At 44.7% G+C, this 23,693-nt stretch overlaps 1 protein-coding gene across 3 annotated transcripts in view; it reads left to right on the top strand.

Moving 5' to 3' along the window:
- Nucleotides 1–23,693, top strand: part of MTHFD1L (methylenetetrahydrofolate dehydrogenase (NADP+ dependent) 1 like) — a 152,872-nt gene that overhangs the window by 57,977 nt on the left and 71,202 nt on the right. For 2 of the 3 annotated variants that reach the window (XM_036414087.2, XM_036414088.2), the window contains exons 18-20: nt 3,638–3,778; nt 6,996–7,064; nt 11,442–11,553. In XM_036414087.2, the coding sequence (XP_036269980.1) occupies nt 3,638–3,778; nt 6,996–7,064; nt 11,442–11,553 (322 nt within the window). Of the gene's footprint in view, nt 1–3,637; nt 3,779–6,995; nt 7,065–11,441; nt 11,554–14,904; nt 15,102–23,693 lie in introns of those variants that run through there. The other variant, XM_045573403.1, reaches the window with a different exon arrangement.

The following is a 23,693-nucleotide window of genomic DNA, read 5'->3' as shown; positions in this document are numbered from 1 at the left end:
ATTAAAAAATTAAAGTCTTTAATATGAAGGAAAAAAAAACAGTGTACAGAAACATTACAAGACCATTACAAACTGGAAGCGAATATTTGCAATATATACAAAACAAAGGATTGAGGTGCCAAACACTAAAAGAACTTCCACAAATTAGTGCTCACATATTGCTCGGATGACAGCCTTTCCTGACACTCTCCACACTGTAGCTGCCTGTCCCCACACTCCCTCTGTCCCTTTCTTGCTGTCCTGACTTACCGTGTTTATCTCCTGCCTCCCCTTATTAATTGTGAGTTTCCTAAGGGCGGAGTTTCTGTCTCTCATTCACTGCTGTATTCTCAGTGTATAGAACCTGGTCACATGGTAGGTTCGATAAATATTTTCTAAATAGGTAAGCGAATAGAATAAATAAAAGACAGATTATAAAAACAAATAAAATGCCAGTAAGTAGTCATGAAGCTGCAAATTAAAAAACAGTGTAGTATTATTTATCTATGAGCTTATCAAAGCATAACCCATTGGAGACTTTAGTACAGGGTTATGGGTATAAAATTGGTCAAGCCTCTCCAAAGACAGTTTGTTAGTATTAATTTTTTTTTTTTTTTTTAATGGTAAAAGTTCCTTTTTAAAAAAATATATTTTATTGATTTTCTACAGAGAGGAAGGAAGAGAGATAGAGAACTAGAAACGTCGATGAGAGAGAAACGTTGACAAGCCACCTCCTGCACACCCCCTACGGGGATGTGCCCACAACCAATGTACATGCCCTTGATCGGAATCGAACCTGGGACTTTTCAGTCCGCAAACGACGCTCTATCCATTGAGCCAAACCGGTTTCGGCTGTTAGTATTAAGTTTTGAAATTAGCCAACAGTTTCAACTTCAGGACTATAAATGTTAAAGAAAAGGGAGGATTTAGGGAATATTTTATTATGTGCACAAAGCATTTTTGTATAAGGATATTAATTGCAGCATTTTTTTGTAATGGAGGCAATTTTAAACAGTGCAAATGTTTGTAAGAGTGGTTACGTGTCTTTGGTGCCTGCTTCTGTACAGATAATGTGGCAGTTGAAAATGATAAAGTATACATAGCAGGAGAGACATAGAGTTCTCATATCATTGTGAAATGGAAAGGCTTAAAAAAAATTTTTTTTTAAATTTTTTTAAGTGAAATACACAATGTAATCACATTTATGTTCAGAAAAGGCCAGCATAGGTGATCATAAAATGGAAGCTGATAAGATGTATACCAACTTAAGATCTAGTTATAGCCGGGACCGGTTTGGCTCAGTGGATAGAGCGTCGGCCTGCGGACTGAAAGGTCCCGGGTTCGATTCCGGTCAAGGGCATGTACCTTGGTTGCGGGCACATCCCCAGTAGGGGGTGTGCAAAAGGCAGCTGATCGATGATTCTCTCTCATCGATGTTTCTAACTCTCTATCCTTCTCTCTTCCTCTCTGTGAAAAATCAATAAAATATATTAAAAAAAAAAAAGATCTAGTTATATCTGGAAAGAGGCTTGGAAAAGAAGGGGTGGTAAGGAAGGCCTTTCACAATTTCTCTGCATGTTTCTGTGCTGTGACAGGACATCGTCACAGTGTGAAATAGGAGAGGTTAATGATGGCTGTGGTTTGAGGGCCTTGTATTGATAGGCTCATTGTATGCAGGCACACATTCAGTTTGTACATCTGGTTTACAAATGAGATTGGTTATATCTTGTAGTGTCCAATGAATTCATGTTTTTAAGTAAAAAGGGATTATATTGAAAAACTTCAGCTGCTTCTTTTAGACCCTAAAGCCCTATTAAGGACATCTTTTTATGTCATAAAGGGAGATCTATACGATCACTTTTTAATGGCTATCGAATATCTCGATTTGTAGATGTGTCATCCTGGATTAGGCAGTCCCTGTAACAGACACTTAGGGTGCTTGCAGTGCTGAGCGAGCAGCAATGAGCTGATATTCTCAAGGGCAACATGCACACGGATTTATGTGTATTCCTACAGATGGTATCCTTAGGATAGGTTCCAGGCCCCTGATTGCAGAGTCAAAGAGGACACAGATTTCAAATGTGGGTGTATATGGATTTCCATGGTACCTTCCAGAAAGGCCATGTGGATTCGCATCCTTGCCACCATTGCTTAAGGTCCTTTGTTTAACCAGTTAACTGCCACAATGTTTTGAATTTAATTTAAAAAGGTCATTCGCTTCTGGCTATAGAGGCTTATGGTTAAATTTGTGATAAATGATAATAATAATTACACTTCCACCTTTATATGACTTAAAATGTTTTATTTGCAAGCCAAAAGATGAGCAGTCCTGTGCATCATTATAAATCGATCCAATTCATTTCATTTTTTATATTGCTCAAGATATAAAAATTTGATAATAATTACAAATGAAGAACTTGTACACGTGTAACAAATTCCCTTTATTATGCAGGTAATAGCTTAAGAGTATTTCTAGTCTCATGTTTCGTGCAGTAAGTCTTAATATTTTTAGATACTTTTTTTATATGCACTATTTATAATGGAATGGTGGTACAGAGAATCCTAAATATCATGCTATGAAAAATCACTTACGTTTGGAATGGGTTATGGGGAGAATATAATAATTGGATGTAGTTGCATTTGACTTTCACCTAATATTTTTTTTCACTAAATCAGTAGCTAATGAAATCTCACTCAGGAAGCAGCCAGAAAGCTCCTTGGTCCCTTCACTTCCTTTCTTGTCAGTGACGGAAATGGACAATAAAACTTGTCATAAGGGGACCCCTTGAGGGCATAGCCACTTTTTCTCTCTAAGCTGGACTTGTCTGGTTCTCATGCCCCTTGGGAAGAAGGGAACTCACCCAGAGCTCAGAGAGGAGGAGGGGGAGGGGGAGGGGAATTGAGGATGAGGTGGAGGAAGAGGAGTCTGTGTGCAGGCTGGAGGCAGAGCCAGGCGAGGCCGCAGAAAGTGCTCGCTCTCCAGCACTCAGTGCCCCTCACTCCCGGGCTGATGGGGCCTCACCCCGTGGACAGCTGGGAAGTGTCCAGTGTCCTTTAGACATGGTGATCACACGGTCAGGCTGTCCTCGCTGCAAGGTTGAGCTTAGACTCCAGGAAACTGGCCTCAGGACCACCTCCTGTCACTGTCCGCTCCTCATCCCTCAAATGCCGCCGCCTAGGCCCCACGATGGGTAACAGCTCAGAGAGGCGGCAGGCTGTTCATTCATTCGCCATCGTGTGCTTATGGGGCTTCCCACCCAGCTCTCCACGCTGGGGATTCCGGGGTGAGCCCTCCCTGCCTTGCTGGCACTGAGAGCCCCGTGGTGGAGACACGCATCCAGCAGGTGATCACATGTGTAGGCATTAATACACATCTGAAGCAGGCTGTGGAAGCAAATAGCGCATGAGCTGTTGTCATAGGGGCCCAGCCCGGCCAAGCCTGCTCAGCAGAGCAGATGCGAGAAGCCTGCGGCCACCCCAGGAGCGCACCAGGCCCAGGTTCCTGCATGCTCCAGGCCCTTAGAAAGCGTGTGCACTGCGGAGTGGCCCTTCCAGGGTACTCCCGGCCTGCGAGAACTGATTGCTGAGCTTCGGCTCCTGCGGACATGGCTGCCCGAGAGCCTCCAGCTGACCCGCACCTCTGCTCTTGCCATCTCAGGCGCAGTTTGACATCGCAGTGGCCAGCGAGATCATGGCGGTGCTGGCCCTGACTGACAGCCTCAAGGACATGAAGGAGCGGCTGGGGAGGATGGTGGTGGCCAGTGACAGAAACGGGCAGCCCGTCACGGCAGAGGATTTGGTGAGCTCCAGAGCAACCGTCCCTTACTGATTAGGAGGATGAGGGGTTCCTTTCTCTTATCCACATGCATCATGGGAATTCGGAGGATTTCGGTACACACATTCCCCACTCCACCCCCCTCACACGCCTGTTTGTTCCACAGCTTTGTAATGTCCTCACAGGCGTTTAGAATGTGCTTGTAATCGGTTGCAACCAAAGCTCATGACATTTCTTTCATAAGCCTTTCCCGATTCTTGCCAGTCCTGACCTCTGCTCTGCCTGGGGAGGGGGTCACCTTGCAGCCCAGCCTGTGACTTGTTTAAAAAATGTGACCTCTGCCTGCTTTAAATTGAGGGCAAATCCCCTCTCACAGGTGTAAGACGGAAGTGGCTCAGTGCACCCTGGCTTTGTGAGTCTGTGCCGTAGGTTTGGGCTTCTCATTGTAAGAGCAGGCTCCACCTTGCTCAGGGTTGCTCATCCAGCTCCTCTGTCAGTGGAATGATCTTACATATAATAAAAGGCTAATATGCAAATCAACCAAAGGGTAGAATGACTGGTCGCTAGAATGCGCACTGACCACCAGGGGTCAGACGCTTAACGTAGGAACTGCCCTTAGTGGTCAGTGTGCTCCCACAGGGGGACCACCGCTCAGCCAGAAGCTGGGCTTATGGCTGGCAAGCTCAGTGGTGGCAGTGGGAGCATCTCCCGCCTCCACATCAGTCCAACATCCCCAAGGGATCCTGGACTGAGAGAGGGCACAGGCCAGACTGAGGGACCCCACCCTGAGTGTACGAATTCCGTGCACTGGGCCTCTGGTGCTGATTATAAAGCTTTGGGGGATTCCTGGCTTAGTTCCTGTTCTCATCTGACACACCCATAATTTTGTTTTTCTTATTAATAATGGTCCGTGCTGTTAACTTAAATCCCATCAGTGGTGCAGTTATTTCATTTGCTCGTATGTGTTTATAAGGACGTAGGTAGGACGTATGCCTATTGCACACGATGGTGCTACGCTTGCGCTTACTTCCACCATCTTGAATCACATACAATCATGGAATCTAAAACATACACTCCCAATTGAAAAACAGTTGTGGAAGGGGAAAGGCAAATTAATATTTTATTAATTCCAAAAGCTTGGGACATAACAGGCATCCTTTGCCAGCATTTCTTGATTACTTTTTGGCTGCTTTAGGAGAAATGGATCTGACTGACTTATCGCATAGTTCTTGGTCAAGTAAATTAAATGGATATGTTTATATCTGAGGCTCTATGGAATGCTTAGTACAAAGCTTAAAGCGAAAACCCCTATTGAGCCTGCTGTAACAGTTACTGCTTTTCAAAAATTGTCAAGACCTCTCCATTTCTATCTAAACTGACACATTACAGTTTTGTATAAATACATCTCTCTGTATCCTATTAACTTTAAGTACCAACAAATATGTGGCAGGGGTGATTTGAAACTTAATCCTCAAATATTATTTCCCTAAGCTTATTTTTTTTTTTCTGTGATAAAAATCTTGGATCCAGAACAGATTCAGAGTTTGCTCTCTTCAGTTATCTTTTGTGTCTCTTCTTTGCAAGCATACCTAATCTCTGCAGATGGTATTTCATGGAGTTGGAACCCTCAGTAATTGGTCCAACATAGAAAATTAAGGGAGAACTTCCAGAGCTGCTTCTATCATCTTACTACCATATGGCTTGTTTTTTATTTGGTCAAAAGACTGTGTGCACTGCAGCGAACATTGGAATAGGTGGCGTCTACACGCTCCTTATAAGATGATTGGTTCTGATAGTTTCTGGAAGACTATGCCCAAGCTCTGCCCTCCATGAACTTGGGATGTGGGACAGGTGACATAGTTTACAGAGGGTGTGACAGCCCCAGAGCTGCTCTTGGTGGTGATGGGTTTTTTTGCATGGGTCTGACAACAGTCAGTGTGTAGGGAGCAACCAGAGATGAGCTGTGGCCTGGGAAATCAAGCAGGTGGAACCCGAGACATTCCAACAGAAGCGCCCAGGGTCCTTCCTCCTGTAGTTTCTTGAGCCGGGTGTGTCTGGCCAGAGGTTGGAAGCAAGGATAGTGTGCAGAGAAGCAAATTGCTATTCTGCTTCCACGTGCTCTGCGTTATGAAAAGAGAACTGATTTCTTTGCGCCATTCCTGGCCAGCAGCATTCATTGTCCAACATTTCATGCGATGTATATTTTGTACAATCAAATTGGAAATAAATTGGATTTCCTCATAAACCTTAAGTGGTAAAATATTACAAAAATAGAAAAAGATCACGAGAGAAATTTAATACCATTGGTGATAGAAGAGGGAGAAAGTAATGAACTAATGCACTTTGGAGAGATAAAGAATCGCTAGATTCTACCCACTGATCTGTTAAGAGCTATTTAATTTTTTCACAGCTACATTCACATGCATTTGCTCCTAGTATAGCCTGGCCCAGAGCTTCCTAGGACTGGGAGAGGGCAGCCTCATTCCTAGGCAGACAGAGAGCATGAGACACAGAAAACGAGAAGCCTTTTCGATGCTTCTGTTTTTGGGGTGCCCTCTCTGTCTGGAAGAAATGTTGAGAGGTGGTGGGAAACCAGAATGGGTGCTTTTAAGACAGTTCCCTCTCCCTCTCTTCATGCCCGCTCTGGAAATAGCCTTGTTTCGGTTCTTGGTCTCATTTCTTCAGACAATATTAAAATCTCTGGTCAGGAAAAAATAATGAGCGTAATTGCCAGAAAACACTTGGCGATAGACTGAAAGATCTACTTTCTGGCAAACTGCTTAAACACCCTCAAGGAGGGCTTTGAAAAAATTCGATGACTATTACATTCCCATCACTCTTCATGTCTTACACATTCATTCAGATGGAAAGAGATGGACGGAGGGTGCAATGCTATCTGTCCAATTTTCCCAACACCATTTATTGGATAGACTGCCTTTACCCTATTGTATGTTCTTGCTTCCTTTGTGGTAGATTAATTGACCATATGAGCTTGGGTTTGTGTCTGGGCTCTCTGTTCTGTTCCCTTGATCTCTGTGTCTGTCTTTGTGCCAGTACCATGCCGATTTCCATAGCTTTGTAGAATAGTTTGAAATCAGGGAACGTGCTACCTCTGTGGCCATTCAGGTCTTTTGTGATCCCATATAAATTTTAGGATTATTTGCTATAGTTCTTTTAAAAATGCCATTGATATTTTCGACAGATTAAATAATTGGTGTGGATTTTTTTCTCTCTTCTTTAGGGGGTGACAGGTGCTTTGACAGTTTTGATGAAAGATGCAATAAAACCAAATCTGATGCAGACACTAGAAGTAAGTGATTTTCTTTGTATAGAAATTGTTGACACTTTGCATTAATTGGATTGCTTGTGCGTCCCTTACAACATGAGCACTTCCAGCCAACATGAGCCCACAAGGAACATCGGAAGAATTTGGTCATCCAAAAAAAATTAAAAGTGTACTTACAGATTCTTTACTATAATTCATATCTTGCCTAATGTAGCACTAATTGGCCAGAGTAAAAATTAGAAACTCAGTATCTGTCTAATATTTCAATAATTTGTGTAGCCATGTTTACAAGTTTTCTTTTGCCTTGTTTTTTGTTTTGTTTTTTGCTTAGTCTCTCATAATAATTAGGTTTTGAGATTTTTTTTTTATTATTTTTGTTTTCCCCAAACAAAACACACAGTAAATGATGAAAAATGTTTTCAAGGAGAGTATTGTGTACCCTGCTTTTATAAGAATGCTGTTTTGTATATGACTTTCCTGCTCTCGTCTTCATTGAACTTAATTTCCTCATCAAAATATCTGTTTTCATCCAGGGGTTTAGTCACTTGTCTTGCTCATGTGCTGTAGTAATTGTCTAGTTCCCTCCTCTTAGCTAAAGAGGGCCCAGGGTTTGGGTGCAGACTAGGAGACAGTATTTGGTTCAGGTTGACAGAGGGGTGGGGGTCTGGGAGAGAGTGGTGTACTGGTAAATGTTTTAACAGCCAGCTCTCTGGGTGAAAATGTCTAATTTGTAGCATTTGCCAATTGCCCTGGTGCAAATGTTCCTACATTGGATAATTGTCTCACAACAATTGTCGGACAATTGTCTCACGGCCTATTTCTGGCTCCCTTCCAGAGGTCCCTGAGCAATGGAGAGGGGAGGCAATGCATGCCTGAGGTTTGTTCTCAGGCTTTAGTGGGACAAAGGGAGGTGGGGGTGGCCAAAGGGCAAGCCATAATAGAAAGAGAGAAAAATAACCATCCATCCGTTCAGCAGAACCAAAGCTGAGTGTTCTCCCTTTTCTCCCATGTAAAATGCTGCGAGTCCCAGTGGCTCACATACTCCACCGATGCTTGCTGCGATATGATACTGTACACAGTTAAATACTGATCTGAAAATCCCAGGGCTGATCCAAAGACACGAAACCACCCATCATGAGGGTGGTATTCCATTTTATCTACAGAACACTTAGGAAAGTAACTCAGTACCTTCACCCCAGCGTGCCTGCCTTCGGGAGCCCTCGCTGCTTCTGGCCTGCGACCCCTCCCTCTCCCGGACCTTCCTGATGGCCTCTCCTCCCTCTCCTTTGCTGGCTTCTGGGCTCAGCCCCTGAATGTCGGGGGGCCTGAGCCCTCACTCTCCCCAATTGCCAGCCATGCGATGACCCCACGCCCTGGTTCTCAACCCCCTAACCTCAGAATTCCAGGTTTGGTAAGTCACCAAGAGCCACTTGGGTGGGTAAAAGGTAAGGTGACCAGATGTCCCACTTTTGGCAGGACAGTCCCAATTTTGAACAATTTGTCCCGCGTCCCTCGGCGTTTTAATAAACTTTTTTAAAATGCTGCGGGACAAATTGTTAAGGATCGGGACTGTCCCGCCAAAAGCAGGTCGTCTGGTCACCTTAGTAAAAGGCATTTCAAACTTAACAAACAAGATCTTGTGATTCTCAACCACCTCCTGCTTACTCCCCCCCTGCTTCTTCCCCCGAGCCTGTTCAAGCCAAAAACCTAGAGATCATCCGGAGGACCCACTCCCTCCCTCCCTCCCCCTGCCTCCTCCTGCCGCCACCCTGCCTAAGCTACCAGCGTGGTGCCCACCTGTCCCACCACCCACCTGTCCCACTGCCACAGGCTCCCAACTGTTCCCACACTTCCTCTCCACGCCTCCCTCCACTCAGCAGCTCTAAGATCTAACCCAGTTCCTGTTGCCCTCCTGCTTAGCGTTCTTGGGCGTCTGCCCATGACCTCACTCTGACCTCCGGAAGTGGAGAAATGGAGAGCTGCTAACATTGTCCGGGGTTAGGACACACTCGTGTGCTGGAGAGTGCTGCCCAGTATGGCAGCCACTGGTCGCTCGCGTGTGCTTATTTCAGCCTCAGTTTGTCTAAATAAAATTTAAAATTCAGTTCTGCAGTCACACCGGCTCCATTTATTTTATTTTTTAATTTTTAATTTTTTTATGTTACTAGCTACATTTTAAGTAGCCTTGTGTATCGGATACTCAGCTTTGTAGAAAGTCCGTTTGCACAAAAGCTGTGTTAGGGCTCTGGCAAGCAAACGGGTAATTGAATTGAAATGTTTGTGAAGTCCCTTTTGGAGAATATCTATAGCTTTGTCATCTCGAGGAGCCAGGATTGTCCCTGCATTCCTTTCCGGGGTGTGCTGTGTGTAAAGTAAAATACCACATTCACCATAGGTGGTCTTCTCTCTGGATTTTCAGACGCTGTTTTTAACCGGGCACGGTATCGCGTGGCTGCAAGCATCGGTGGAATGTGTCTGTTTGAAGGTCTAACAGAGACAATGTACACGTTTTTCCATTCAAACTCCATCCTGGGACCAAAACCAGGGCTCCCATACTGATGAGCACACAGAGTGGCTTTTAACTTCAAACGGAAATGGAAATGCTGCTGATCTAGTTCTTAGAGTGGCTATGTCAGGAATGGTGAGGGGTTTGTGCTGATCCAGCCACGGCGTGTCTGTCACCTGTGCCCCCTGGAGAGCAGTGCCCGGTGCTCCTCAGACAGATGCCACGTCAGGGTTGCAGCGCGTAAAAGAGTGAGGGCAGCTGCCCACCCGGGCATGCAGCCTGCGACCTTGGCCTCGGGAAATGTCCCAACTCCACTTGCTTCCTCAGCCAGCCACATGCCGGGACTGGCCAGGTCAGGAGGTGATGGAGATCCTGTCTTTTAAATAGCATTTTTCTTCTGAGCATTTGAAAGGTTTAATCTGAACAGAAGTGAGAAATCAGACACAGACATAGGTACACAGTAGTTGTAGACACTAAACCCCCACGTCTGTATACATATCTATCCACATGTGTATTTGGGTTTCCTCATCCCGACCTTATGTCCACATACATGTGTATGACCTTCTCAGGATCCTGTGAGTGTCCCTCCTGAGGACTCTGGGAGGAAAAGTAAACAGAGAGCTCACGGACTGGCTTGGATAAACTGTCTTCTTGGTTCTGAGAGGTGATTTTTCTCTCACTTCCTGCCTTTGTTCGGCTTTCTGAGCGTGGGAGACGGTCAGCCAGCAGCCCATCGGGGTGCGTGGGAGCTTTCTGTGGCTCGCAGCCCCCATGCCCGCGCTCCACTCCCCACTCCCTGCCTCCCACGTGTGAGAGGGCAGCTTGTGTTTTTACAGGTGGGGCGCAGGCTGCATGTACACAGACCCCGGTGGCCCCGGCCGGGCTCCAAATAAGACCTGAGCACTTGAATATGCGGGTCAACACGCTCTTGTGGGTGGGGCCATGGTCTGTTCTCATCAACAACGGAAACGCATAGAACAGGCATTAAAAATAAATGCAGAGCCGAGTTTCTGTTCAAAGAATGAAAATGTAACGGTCGTCAGATTTTTTAAGCGGAAGACAATGAAAGTTGTAAAACAGAATTTTTAAAAATCAGAATAACAAGCTTCTTATTGTGAACATAAAAACGTTATATTTCCTTACCATTGCAAATATAATACCCTTATATAGTTGGCCTGCCGTGAATCAGACTGATTTTTTATGCTTACTTTGGGTTTTTCTTGAACTGATTAATTTCTTGATGAGAAAAAATTTAAGCCTCTTAGGCCATCAGACTCTAATTCCATTTTTTTTTTTTTTTAAGAAAACAAAACACAGAGTAATGTGAAATAATATAAGGCCTTTACTTCATGGTCCCTAAGGCAGCTAGCATGGTGGCTTATCAGAGTTTCCATAGGAGGTAACTGGCCCTCAGCATCTTTGCTCCTTGGCTCAGCATTAAATGCAGAGCTAACGCCGGGCTAGAATACATAAGGAACGTGGACCCCTGGAAGACTCAGGGCTTTTTAAACTTCCTTTGTGAGAATGTCTACATTGAACTTCGAGTTTTAGTGACAGCAGAATGGCTGAAGTGAGTTGTCTTAGGACCCAGCATCGGGTCCACCTGGTGTGACCTCCCTCTGGGTTGTTTTGTGTGTTTTTTTTAAATATATTTTATTGATTTTGTACAGAGAGGAAGGGAGAGAGATAAGGAGTTAGAAACATTGATGAGAGAGAGTCATCGATCAGCTGCCTCTTGGACAACCCCTACTGGGGATGTGCCCGCAACCAAGGTACATGCCCTTGACCAGAATCGAACCTGGGACCCTTCAGTCCCCAAGCCGACACTCTATCCATTGAGCCAAACCGGTTTCGGCTAGCCTCTGGGTTTTTAACTTGTTCTTCTCCTTCCCCAGGGGACGCCCGTCTTCGTGCATGCCGGCCCCTTCGCCAACATCGCCCACGGCAACTCCTCCGTGTTGGCTGATAAAATCGCCCTGAAACTAGTGGGTAAAGAAGGATTCGTAGGTAAGTCGTTGCTTTGTAATGTCGTTGTTGGAGGATACTGAAGAAATCTCAAAGATGACGACTGGAGCAGCGTGGCACCCCATGGACTCGAAATGTGTTCTTGAGACCCAGCTTTCATAGACGGTCTCGGTACTGGAAAAGCCCAGCGGGCTGGGCTGCACTGGGGAAATGATCTCGTGGTTGAACCATAGGTTCTGAGTCAGACGTGTGTGGGTTTGAGTGCACGCTCTGGTGTTTGCTGGCTCAGGGGCCTCGGACAACGTTCGTGACCTCGGAGCCTCAGTTTTCTCATCTGTAAAATGCTGATCCCAATATTGTCTCAGACCTTCTAGAGTTATTGTGAAAACTGCAGGAGATTATTCATTCCGCAGATGCTGAGCACCTACCATGCACAAGGCGCGCAGCTTACACCCGAGGCCACAAGCCCAGCCCTGCCCTCTGGGGGTGTCCTGTCTGATGGAGTATAGCATCTCACCGGAAAGGGTGTTCACTCCGTCTTAGCTGTTACTCCCAGTAAAAGCACTAGGAACGACTGAACACTACATTGGATCCGAGTGTGCGTGGTGGCCCCATGGAGGGAAGCGTTCCCCCCAATCCACGTGGCAGTTTTAATGGGTAGAACATCACGCCTTTGCTGTTGTCCAACTCTCCTTTGCGGTTGCTGTTGGTTTCTCGTTGGCTTTTGTTGGATATTCCAGCCAGAAAGAGGGGGCAGTGGCCATGGAAATGGCACAGTGAGGGCCAAGTCCCACCCACGACGTTTAGGCTGTGACTAAACAAGCAAGGCTTCATGGAATGACACCTGAGTTTGACCCCGAGGGGTTACACTGGAAGGTTTTCATAGGTAACGGTGGGCCTGTCATCACCGAGTCTAGCAGTTGCTTCTCTCACACCAGTCCTCAGCCTGTGTCAAACTCAGAAGTGGGTTGTTGTGTCAGAAAGGATTCCACAGGACAAAGGGACTTGGCCCATGCTCGGCCATTCTGCAGGCCATTCGGGGCTGTTGAGGCTGCCGCAGGCATGCCTTCCGGACTTCCAGGAGAGGAGGAGGACTCGTCCAGCTCATTCCTCAAAGGTCAGTGCCAGACGGCCCTCGTGCGCTCTGCGAGGAGAGTGGCTAGACATGCTGTCTCTGTGGACTTGCTCGATCAATCACAGCCTAATTGGAGAGCTAATGGACGAGGCAGAGGCGGGCTCCGCAGAGCTGGTGCTTTTGTGAAGCGTTCTAATGCATTCACTCCACAAATAAAAGAGCTTCTGGAAGAAAGCACTCTGTCTCGTGCTGACGGCGCTCTGCCTCTGTTCCCATCCTGGCTTTGCCGAAGCGTATTTATGGAATATGTGTTATCGTGGCAATGCATCCCTCAAGGCGTATGCAGAACGTGGCAGCTCCGTGTGTGGCCTTGGACAAGCCACCCACCCTCTTCCAGCCACCATCCCTCAAGCTCGGCAAAAGCCCTCTGGGAAGTACCTCTTTTTATATTCCTGCTTCTTCCACAGCTGGTCTCCAGGCACCTCAGGCCTTTGAGCTCTGACCTACCTTCGGTGGGAGGGCAGCTGTGCCTCTTGTGGCCTTCTGTTGTGCCATGGGCTGTTTCAGCCTGTAAACTTCCCTTTATTTGTCCCCCCCAACCCCTCACCACTGAGTCCCCTAAGGCAGATACACTGTGCTCCCCGGTCACTAACGCCCCCTCCCCGCACTAGCTGGAGGCCAGGGTGGGGCTGGTCCTGGGGAAAGCTGCCTTTGAAGATGCCCTTTCCCGGCTTCTGACCTTGTCAACCCTTTTGAAACCTCAAGGTGGCTGTTGGGCTAATGGATGCAAAACTTACTTTCACACGATTTCTTTGCCAATAAGCAAGTGACACCAATTTGAAGCCTTAAAATAAAAATAAAAATAAAAAGTGGAACCCGAAGAGCCCCATCTGAGCATGCTTCTGCAGGAGCTCAGTGTAGGGGCGTGCCTTCATTTGAAGCCTGAGGAGAAATGTCTGACCTGAGGAAAGTCTTTGTTTATAGGCTCAGACCCAAAAGCAAAAGGTTGATAATTTGGGTTACATTAAGTAAATAAATTATGTATGATAAAGGATACTGGGTTAAAAAGCAAGTGACGGGTTGGAAGAAATCATTTACGAGGATAATAGACACATGAACAGCATTCAGAATACGCGGGTGGGCCAAAAGAGGTTTAGGGTTGTGAGTACGTGGAACAGAGTTTATTCTCGTGTTATTTATGTGTTAACTAGAGGCCCGGTACACAAAATTCGTGCATGGGGGGAGGGGGTTGTCCCTCAGCCCCGCCTGCACCTTCTCCAATCTGGGACCCCTCAGGGGATGTCTGACTGCCAGGATCGAGCCTAAACTGACAGTCAGACATTCCTCTCAATCCAGGACCTTTATCTCCTAACTGCTCACCTGCCTGCCTCCCTGATTTCCCCTAACCGCTTCTGCCTGCCAGCCTGATCGCCCACAACTGCCCTTCCCTGCCTCCTGATCACCCCCAACTACCCTCCCCTCTTGGCCTGCTGCAACCTGCCTCCTCTGCGCAAGGCAGTGGAGACGCTGGAACCAGCCTTCTCTGCATTTCACAGAGCTGTGGGATCCCCAGTCCTCACGGCGCTGGGCCTCCCCTCCGCGTGTGCACAGCCATCTTGTGATGACGTGAGGGCGTGATGCCACCTAGGCCACTATTGTATAGATCATTGTATTATTGATTTGCATTACAGCTGTAAACCTACTTTTCCCCCACCCTGTATAACCCACAAAGGACTACAGACTGATAAGAAAACACACACAAATAATCCCAGAAAATGGGCAAAAGATTGGAAAAGGTAGTTCACAGAACAAGAGCAATCTGACAGAACTGCTGGGTAAAACTTAAAAAGAGAAAAGGACCTAGCCATTTCACTTCTCAGTAATACCCTGAAAATAAATAATTGGAAATACGTTTAGGTCATTGAAATAACTTACCTCCGGACATGTTTATTGAGCTTCTGCTGTATGTCAGGTACTCCATGGCCAGAGCCAGGAACTGAAGATGATTAAGACATGTTTCCCAGCCCACAGCCATTCACAATGGGGAGGGGAGACAGGCTGTAAGCAGAACCTCCAAATGCTGAGTGCGCTGCACTTGGGAGATTAAGGACCGCATTGATTAACTGAGGACCTTAGGAGATGGGGCGCGTCTCTTAGATGGTGTTTTCCCCATGCTGCCCCTTTAATCTGGTGTTTTGTTCCATCCCAGTGCACCTAAGGAATTATTTTGTCTACTCTACAATAATCACTCCAGGATAATGGCCTCGGCATTCCATTTAGGCTGAGGAGCTGAGTAAAGTTTATTTCATTAATTGCAGAAACTTGTCAGACAAGAGCAGAGGGCTCCGTGAGAATCTGCGCGAGGGCTGTGGTCACTGATTTCTGTTTCTGCTTCTTCCGTCAACAGTCCTCGGGGAGCCGCTCGCTTCATTTACTGCTGTCAAGGCACAACATTGCTCTGGCGTCAGACCCCAACCCTGTGTTGTTTTTAAGGAAATAAAGAAAGAAAAGAAAAGAATAACAACATTGAGTTCCTAGGTTTTTAAAACTTATCTCATATTTAAAACTATTTGTAGGGATTTCAAACTTACCCACTAGCCTTCGTTTTTAAAATTTATTTTCTGTTCCCTTCATTTGGTTTTGCTTCCAGTTTTGAATGAATACCTTGCCTTCTTTCTGGAATGCAGCCTGCATTTAAAAAAAAAATATATATATATATATATATATATATATATAGTTTTTAATATATATTGATTTATATATATATATTGATTTCAGAGAAGAAAGGAGATGGGGAGAGAGATAGAAACATCAATGATGAGAGAAGATCATTGATCTGCTGCCTCTTGCACGCCCCACACTGGGGATTGAGCCCGCAACCTGGGCATGTGCCCTGACTGGGAATCAAACTGTGACCCTCTGGTTCATAGGTTGATGCTCAACCACTGAGCCACTCTGTCAGGCCAGTCTACATTTTTATAGCCAGGGGTTACTTAACCAATGATCACCAGTCAACTTCTCCCATAATTAGATGCATAGTTATATGAGTGTATGTACTTTAAAAAAAAACAAAAAACAGAGTTAAGCTCCACAATTCTCATTAGATTCTCAAAAGACGTTCATGCCTCAAAAAGATAAAGGCCAGGGTCTACATCTCTCTACATTTCCCAGCCACTCCCCTCAAAAATAATTCGTTTCAGTGCCAATAGTCGTGGAATACTTTGAGGTAGTTTTTTCTTTCCTTTTCTTCTGACTATTTTAAAAGACCCCTTTCCCGGATATATTGCTAATAAAGGTTGTCTTACTGAGTCCCATGCTGACTGTTCTCCCGCACCCCACCCCCTTTCGCAAACAGCTTTAAATCTTTCCACTTGGGCTTCGGGACCCTGTGCTGGTGGTTACACCCTGTCCTCCGTTTCCATTTTCATTGTTAAGCAGTTTTACATATGCCTTTATTTTGATCGGACAGAACCAAACTAAACATTCCTATAATTTCATCCACCCTTTAAAAAACCCAGTGTCCAGTGACCGTCCAGCTTTCAAAGCTCTCATTCTCCCAGGCTTCTCCCTGGTCACGTGACTTGGAAGCACTGATCTTAGCCCACACTCCATCATGGTTATACTTTCTCTCCGCTGATCACGTTTGTCATTTCAAGGATGAGAAGAGCAGAATGGTTGGAGGCCCTGGCTGAAGGTCACATGCTGACGTTCAGGAAGCCTCTAATCACCAGCAGTGGCTGTTGACCCCTCTGCTGAGGAAAGCCCAGTAAGAGAGGTTGTTTGTTATTGCCCCAGGGGTTCTGATTCCTCCTCTTGCTCAGTGCCCAGTCTCTTTCTCCCCTCCATGTCCCCAGTGGCCTTTATTCTGCCTCACCTTTCTTTTCCCTTTTGTAGGAGAATGGAGTCCTTCTTTCTTCCCTAGTCTTCTGCCTCCCTAACCCTCTAACAAAAGGTGAAATATTCTGAGTGCACAGATTAATATAGTAAACACTCAGGTTTCCACCACTCAGCTTTTTTAAAATCATAATATATTTCTATGTGCTTTAGTTGTTTTTTTAAGAAAAAAAAATTCTTTATTGTTAAAAGTATTACATATATCCCCCCTTTCCCCCATTGACCCCCTCCAGCCTGCCCCCACCCACCTCCCCAGGCCTCTAGCACCCTATTGTCTGTGTCCATGGGTTATGATAGATGCAGACAAGGTCTTTGGTTGATTACCATGCACCCTCCTCCACCTTCCCTCTGAGATTCCGCACGCTGTTCCATGCTTCCATGTGTCTGTATCTACTCCGTTCATCAGTTTTTCCTGTTACTTAGATTCCATTTGAGTGTGATCTTGTGATACTTGTCATTCTCTGATTGGCTTATTTTGCTTAGGATAACACTCTCCAGGTCCCTCCCTGCTGTCTCAAAGGTTAAGAGATTCTTCTTTTTTACTTTAGTAAAGAAGTAGTAATAATGTAGTAATGTACCACAGCTTTTTTTATCCACTCATCTACTATTGGGCACTTGGACTGTTTGCAGATCTTAGCTATTATAAATTGTGCTGCTATGAACATAGGGGGATGCATATATTCTTTCTGAATGGTGTTTCTTAGGATATATTCCTAGAAGTGGGAGAAGTGATACCTCTGCTCTTCCATATTTAGTTTTTTGAGGAAACTCCATACTGTTTTCCATAATGGCTGCACCAGTCTGCATTCCCATCAGCAGTGTGCTAGGATTCCCTTTTCTCCGGCATCCTCACCAGCACTTGTCGTTTGTTGAGTTGTTGATGTTAGCCATTCTGACAGGTATGAGGTAATACCTCATTGTCATTTTAATTTGCATCTCTCTGATGATCACGACTTCGAGTGATTTTTTTCAAATGTCTCTTGGCCATCTGTTTGTCCTCTTTGGAGAAGTGACTATTTAGGTCCTTTGCCCATTTTTTAATTAGATTGTTTGTCTTCCTTCTGTTAAGTTGTACTAGTTGCTTAATATTTTGTATTTTAATAACCCTTTATCAGACATATCATTGCCAAATTTGTTCTCCCATACAGTGGGACTTGCATTGTCACCAGATGTCAAGTGGTGCCAAGATTCCCCCGAAAATTTAACACATCCCGCGGCTCCTTTGAGCTCAGAGCGCCCCGGGGCGCCTCTGCACATAAATTTGGGAACCACAGATATGCGGCATGTTTTTGTAATATTTTTAATATGTTTGAGCGTTTTATATGTTAATGACTGTTGCTTTCGGCATTGTGCAGGGTCAGCAAACTTTTGCTGTCAGGGGCAAGCCAGTAAATTTCTTCGGCTCCGCGAGTCATCGCGTCTCTCTGCAGAAATTCCACAGCAAAGGCATAGATAAAGCAGAGCTTGACCTGCAGGAATGAGAGAGGCTGAGTTCCAGAAGTGTTATTTATGGGCTCTGACATTTGCATTTCATATAGTGTTCACATGCGATGAAATGTTCTTCTGATTTGTTTTTAAAACATTTTTAAGATGTTTCCTTTTAAATTTTAAATCTGCAGGTCATCATTGGCCAACTCTTGCTCCGTACCTTTGCATTTGGGTTCAGTGTCATATTTTTGCATGTAACCAAGGAGCTGTGACCAGAGAGATCGCATCTTTACCTGCAGTGTCTGCTTCCTTGGCATGTAGGTAGCACGTGTGTTCATGCATTCTTCATTGAAGGGCATTTAGATTCCTTCCAGAACTCTTGTCTTCCAGGGAACACTCTTATTTTTATCTCTGAGAATATGTGCAACACGTTTTCTAGGGCTTATATTGAGGAGTAAAATTGGGGGGAGGGAGGGTTAAGTACACTCTGAGTTGACTTAATAGCTAAAGCCAAATTGTTCTTCTAGGTACCAGCTTCTGCTACCACCAGTTAGTAATGAGGTTTCTGATTTTTCCCCATTCTTTCCCCCATTTGTATTAGATTTTCTTTTCTTTTTTAATATATTTTATTGATTTTTTACAGAGAGGAAGGGAGAGGAATAGCGAGTTAGAAACATCAATGAGAGAGAAACATCGACCAGTTGCCTCCTGCACACCCCCTACTGGGGATGTGCCCACAACTAAGGTACATGCCCTTGACCAGAATCCGAACCTGGGACCTTTCATTCTGCAGGGCAATGCTCTATCCACTGAGCCAAACCGGTTTCGGCTGCATTAGATTTTCAGTCTTGCCAATCTGATTATAGCGAAATGGTATTTCATTATAGTTGTGAAATGGAAGTATAGGGTTAGACATTTCAGAGCATTTATGAATTGCCTTGGTTTTTGGGGGGGAGATGGGGGGGTTCATTTATCTTTTTTCTTATGAATTTGTTTCCATTTTGTCATATATTCTGAATAGGAATACTTTGCCACTATGTGTTAAAAATATCTTCTTCTATGTGTGGTTTATCTTTCAAATGTGTTCTTTGTAGCTTTTCTCTTTCCAACATCCAACCCACCCCCCCTTTTTTTTTTTTTTATGATTTCTGCTTTTAGAGTCAAAATGTTGGCTTTTATAGTTAGGTCTTTAATCACCTCAGAACTTAACGTTTGGTTTTGGTGACTCTCTTCCTTAATTCACACAATTTGTGAAATTCTTCTTCCTTGGTGATTCTTCCAGAGGTGGTTGTCAGCCCCAGCCATAAAAGGGGGGGCCAAGAAGTCTCGGAGGATCTAAATCACTCAGGAACCCTGCTTCCCTCCTCCTGTGCCCCAGAGAGTTCAAGGCCAGTGCAGGTGGTGGTCAGCTCTGTACTGCTGGGCCCTGCCTCTGGGATCGCTTTTAAATCCATTCACCTTGGCAGTGTCAGGGGCACCCTTTATTCTGCCTCCCCAAGAATTAGGAGCCCACAGGGTGGTTTTTCCAGCTCTGCTTATCAGCTACAGAGATCAGGGCCCTCCTAGAAGGGCTTCCACATGGCGTCTCTCCTTCCCTGACTCCTCATCTGTTATGCTCAGCATCACCCAGCCGTGGGCCTGGTCTCTCTGGAGAAGTGAAACCTCTGCTCTTCCTGCCCGTGTTGTTCAGTTCCGAACATCTGCCATAAGAAGTCCCTTGGGACTTTGTAAAGAATGGGTTGGTCCTGGCTAGCTTTGCTCGGTGGTGAGAGCGTTGGCCTGTAGACCAGTCAGGGCACATGCCCAGGTTACAGGCTTGATCCCCAGTAGGGGGCGTGCAGGAGGCAACCGGTCGATTATTTCTCTCTCTCTCATCATTGATGTTTCTATCTTTCCCTCTCCTTCCCTCTCTGAAATCAATAAAACTATATTTTAAAAGATAACAACAAATGAAATGCTTTGCAGAGTTATCAGGGAGAAAGCAGGCTACGCTGGAACCCAGCAAATTCGCAGGTGCATGTCTTCCAGGGTATCTACCTCTCTCCCCGAGCCTTGCTCTACCCTGGAACACAAAAGCATGGGAGAAACTTAAACATGGCAATTGTTGAGAAACAATGCGGAGAATCTTTGCATTAAACATTAAAATAAAAAACATGTGGCCTTAAATTCAACCGTCATATTTCACATCTCAAGCGTACTCTTGGTGCCAAAAGGGTTGCTAACCAAACATTTGGGAATTTGGCTCCTTATTTGGGAAATACCAAAGGGAGAAAGACAGGAGGCAAATCTTTTTGTGATTTAAAAAAAAAAAAAAAAAAGGAAAGAAAGAAAGAAAGAAATTTAGTAGGTGCCACTTTTAGCCAAAAATACACAGAGTCCATATAGGTAATGGAGCATCTGATTATACTTTAAATTTATTTGCTTTCATGAAAGTGCTAGTAAATAATGCACAACTTAATTGGGCAGCTTTTGTAAGTGCATTTGCTTTAGTTGAATTTATAATCTGTTTTAAGTCAGAATATCATCAAAAGTTTTGTGTTTTTTTAAAAATATATTTTATTGATTTTTTACAGAGAGGGAGGTAGAGGGACAGAGAGCTAGAAACATCGATGAGAGAGAATCATCGATCAGCTGCCTCCTGCACACCCCCCACCGGGGATGTGCCTGCAACCAACGTACATGCCCTGGACCGGAATCGAACCTGGGACCTTTCAGTCCACAGACCGACACTCTATCCACTGAGCCAAACCGGTTTCGGCCAAAAGTTTTTTTAAAGAACTTTCATTAAAAAAAGAAGGGAAAAAAACCACTAGAGTAATTTGCATTATAATGTAACCTTTAAATTCCTACCAGTTCTTAAGGGATCCTGAGACCTAAAGCTGACCTATCTGTGATGTGTTCTGATACATTGTGCAAAAAAACAAAACAAAACAAAACAAAAAACACACACAAATAGAAACCGCTTTTAATGTAAAAGTCTTTATTTTCTCACTAATGAAATATCAGGAAAAGCGTTTAGAATCTATAAAAATAATGTGGTATTGTGTCTTCTCTAACTTGCCCTTTTTGTTTAATACCAGGTTTCTAAGATTCATCCAAGTAGTTGCATCTAGCAGCTATGATGAGACCACCATATATTTATCTATTGTCATGTCAACAGATATTTAGGTTGTTTCCAGTTGCTGTGTTATATACAATACATGCTCTGAAGAATGACCATTCTCTTACCTCCCGGTGTGCTTGTACCAGAGTTTTGAAAATTTCAAATATGTTCGTAACCACTCACATGCACAAATCATAAAACCATTTCAAAAGGGGGAGATTCATTTCCCTCTTCTCTTTAGGGGAATCTGTGAGCCCTTGGAGGTCTCAGCCAGTGTCACCACTCCCCTCCGGTGCTCACCTATGATCAGGCTCACTTTTCTGCACTTGTGTCCACGGAGCAGATGGGGAATGGCAAGGAACAAGATGCTAAATGCAAAGAATAATAATAACTCCCCTTCGTTAAAGTTGTACTTTTATCCTTATAGAAGAATCAGATCTTCAAAAGTAAAGGAAACATTTCAAATCATTTCTAATATCTCCATACAAAGATTGTTCAGTTTTTGTTCGCATGCTTCCATACGTCTGTGTGGTTTTCTTTTTATAGGACAGTTATAATCCTATTGAGATGAATTACTCAGCTTGATCTTGGGCACTTTTGTGTAGAGAACAATGTACTGGCTGAACCTCAGTTTTTTGCAGAGTCGATCTTAAAACGTCCTCCCCTTTTCTGCTCTCCACCGCTCCTCACCCTCCAAGGTCCCCTTATGGTCTTCACTGTAGCTTCTAGAAGATTCCACCATCTTCATCTGTATCTTGTGTCTACAACACTTCCTCCTTACCTGTTTTTCTCTGTTGTGTGGATATTTGTTCTCTTCAATGCCATGATGGTCTTTTTCATTGGCCAGGGCTTCTTCCCTCTCTTCCTTAAAGCACTTTCCACACCCCAGCCTCTCCCAGCACTGCTTCCTGCACAGCCCCTTTGTCTGGAAGGCCTTCTTCTCTTAACCTTGGACTGCCCCCGGGTTCACCCTCGGACCCCTTCCCTTAACCCTGCTCCACAGCGCGCCTGGCCATCTCCACACTCTCTACCTCTGGCCACGACCGTTGCTTGACAGCAAGGCTCAGATGTCTAGATGTCTCCCTGGACATCAAGACCCTCCCCCATAATTTTGATCCCCTTTTGATACCCAGCCTGCTTTCCCACCTCTCACAGAGACCAGCTACATCGTCTCCACTGGAAACTGTCAACCTGCCCTCTCCCCAGCCCTCCTCTCTGTAAAGCTAGGGAAATGGCATGGCCTAACATCTAAGGCAACTTGACAGAAACAATGCGTAGACACCACATGGGGCATTTCCTGGCGTGGATCAGTCTTGGCTAATAGTTACAGGACTGTCCTTTCCTTGAGGACCTGCTGGTTGCTTTAGATGTGTGTGTGTGGGGAGGGAGGGGGGGTGGGGGGAGTGGCAATGACCCCTGGGACAGGGTCACCCCATTTTACAGGTGAGGAGCGCAAGCATTAGTGCGGCAGCAAGCAGGAATTTGAACCTAAACCCCTGTCCCCAGGGCCTTAGCTCCTTTACCACTTTCTAAATGTTTGCTCTCATTCCATATAATCTTTCCTTAGCCCTCCCTGCTTGTAGCTCATAACGGGCACTAAATAACTGTTACTACACGTCAGTTTACTCAATAAATATCTACTGGTAAAAGTGTGAATTTCCACTGGGCTTTTTATGGTGAATTTAGGCATATTTGCCCAATGGTTTGTTGAATCTAAAGTTAAATAAATTTATTATAAGAGTAATTAGATAGATAAAAAGAGCAAAACATTTTTTTAAAAAGTTATGAAGGTGCCTCGTTAGCGCAATAGGTAGCGCGTCAGTCTCCTAAAAAGTTATGAAAGATACTTTGAACTTTGGGAATGTCTAACCTGAACTTGACTGGTTGCATTTACAAAATGCAAACTTATTTTCAATGAAGTATCTAGCCCATTGCTACTAAAGATTTATATATATATTCTAGATAATAATGTGCTCATAATGTAGTTCTGCTTGCCATCATAAAATGTGGAGTTAAAATAGGACCCTTGTCAAAACATTGTCTAGTAGAGATGAGTGCTATGAGAGTTAACATAAAACGATTTTAAAATGGGATCCAGAGGTTAAACTGGAGTTTTAAAACTCATGAACTGCATAGGCTTTTAGAGAAGTTTCTCTGAAAATACCCATTGCACAATGACTTTTAAATTTACATTGTCTGACTGCCGTCTTACCCCAGCGCAGCCAGAGCTGTCAGCCTGAAAGGGTCAAATGACCCTCACCAAATATAAACCATAGTTTAGAACATTGCAATGCGATGAGGTTGTCCTTAAGCTTTTAGCAATGTTTTCCTAATTACAAAATCACAGCACTGCATTGCTGTTCTCATACAAAGGAAAACGTGGACTGTTGGGAAGCTGGTTGCTGCTAAAGGAATGGAGGATCCTTTTGTGTCTTTTACATCTTCTCAGGGGCAGGGAAGAACACTGATTATGAGTGCTCTCGCCCTGGCCGGAGTGGCTCAGTGGATTGGAGTGTCCTATACACTGAAAGGTGGTGGGTGCAATCCCCAGGCGGAGGATGTGTGGGAGACAACCATTCAGTGTTTCACTCTCACATCAATGTTTCTCTCCCTCTCCCTTCCTCTTTCTCTCAAACATAAAAGCGTGTCCTTGGGTGAGGATTTAAAAAATTAATAGAAGTT

This window comes from Pipistrellus kuhlii, unplaced genomic scaffold (assembly GCF_014108245.1).
Source record: "Pipistrellus kuhlii isolate mPipKuh1 unplaced genomic scaffold, mPipKuh1.p scaffold_m20_p_5, whole genome shotgun sequence".
NCBI lineage: Eukaryota > Metazoa > Chordata > Mammalia > Chiroptera > Vespertilionidae > Pipistrellus > Pipistrellus kuhlii.
The sequence above is the reverse complement of the archived record's forward strand: the minus strand, read 5'-3'. Positions and strand labels throughout refer to the sequence as shown.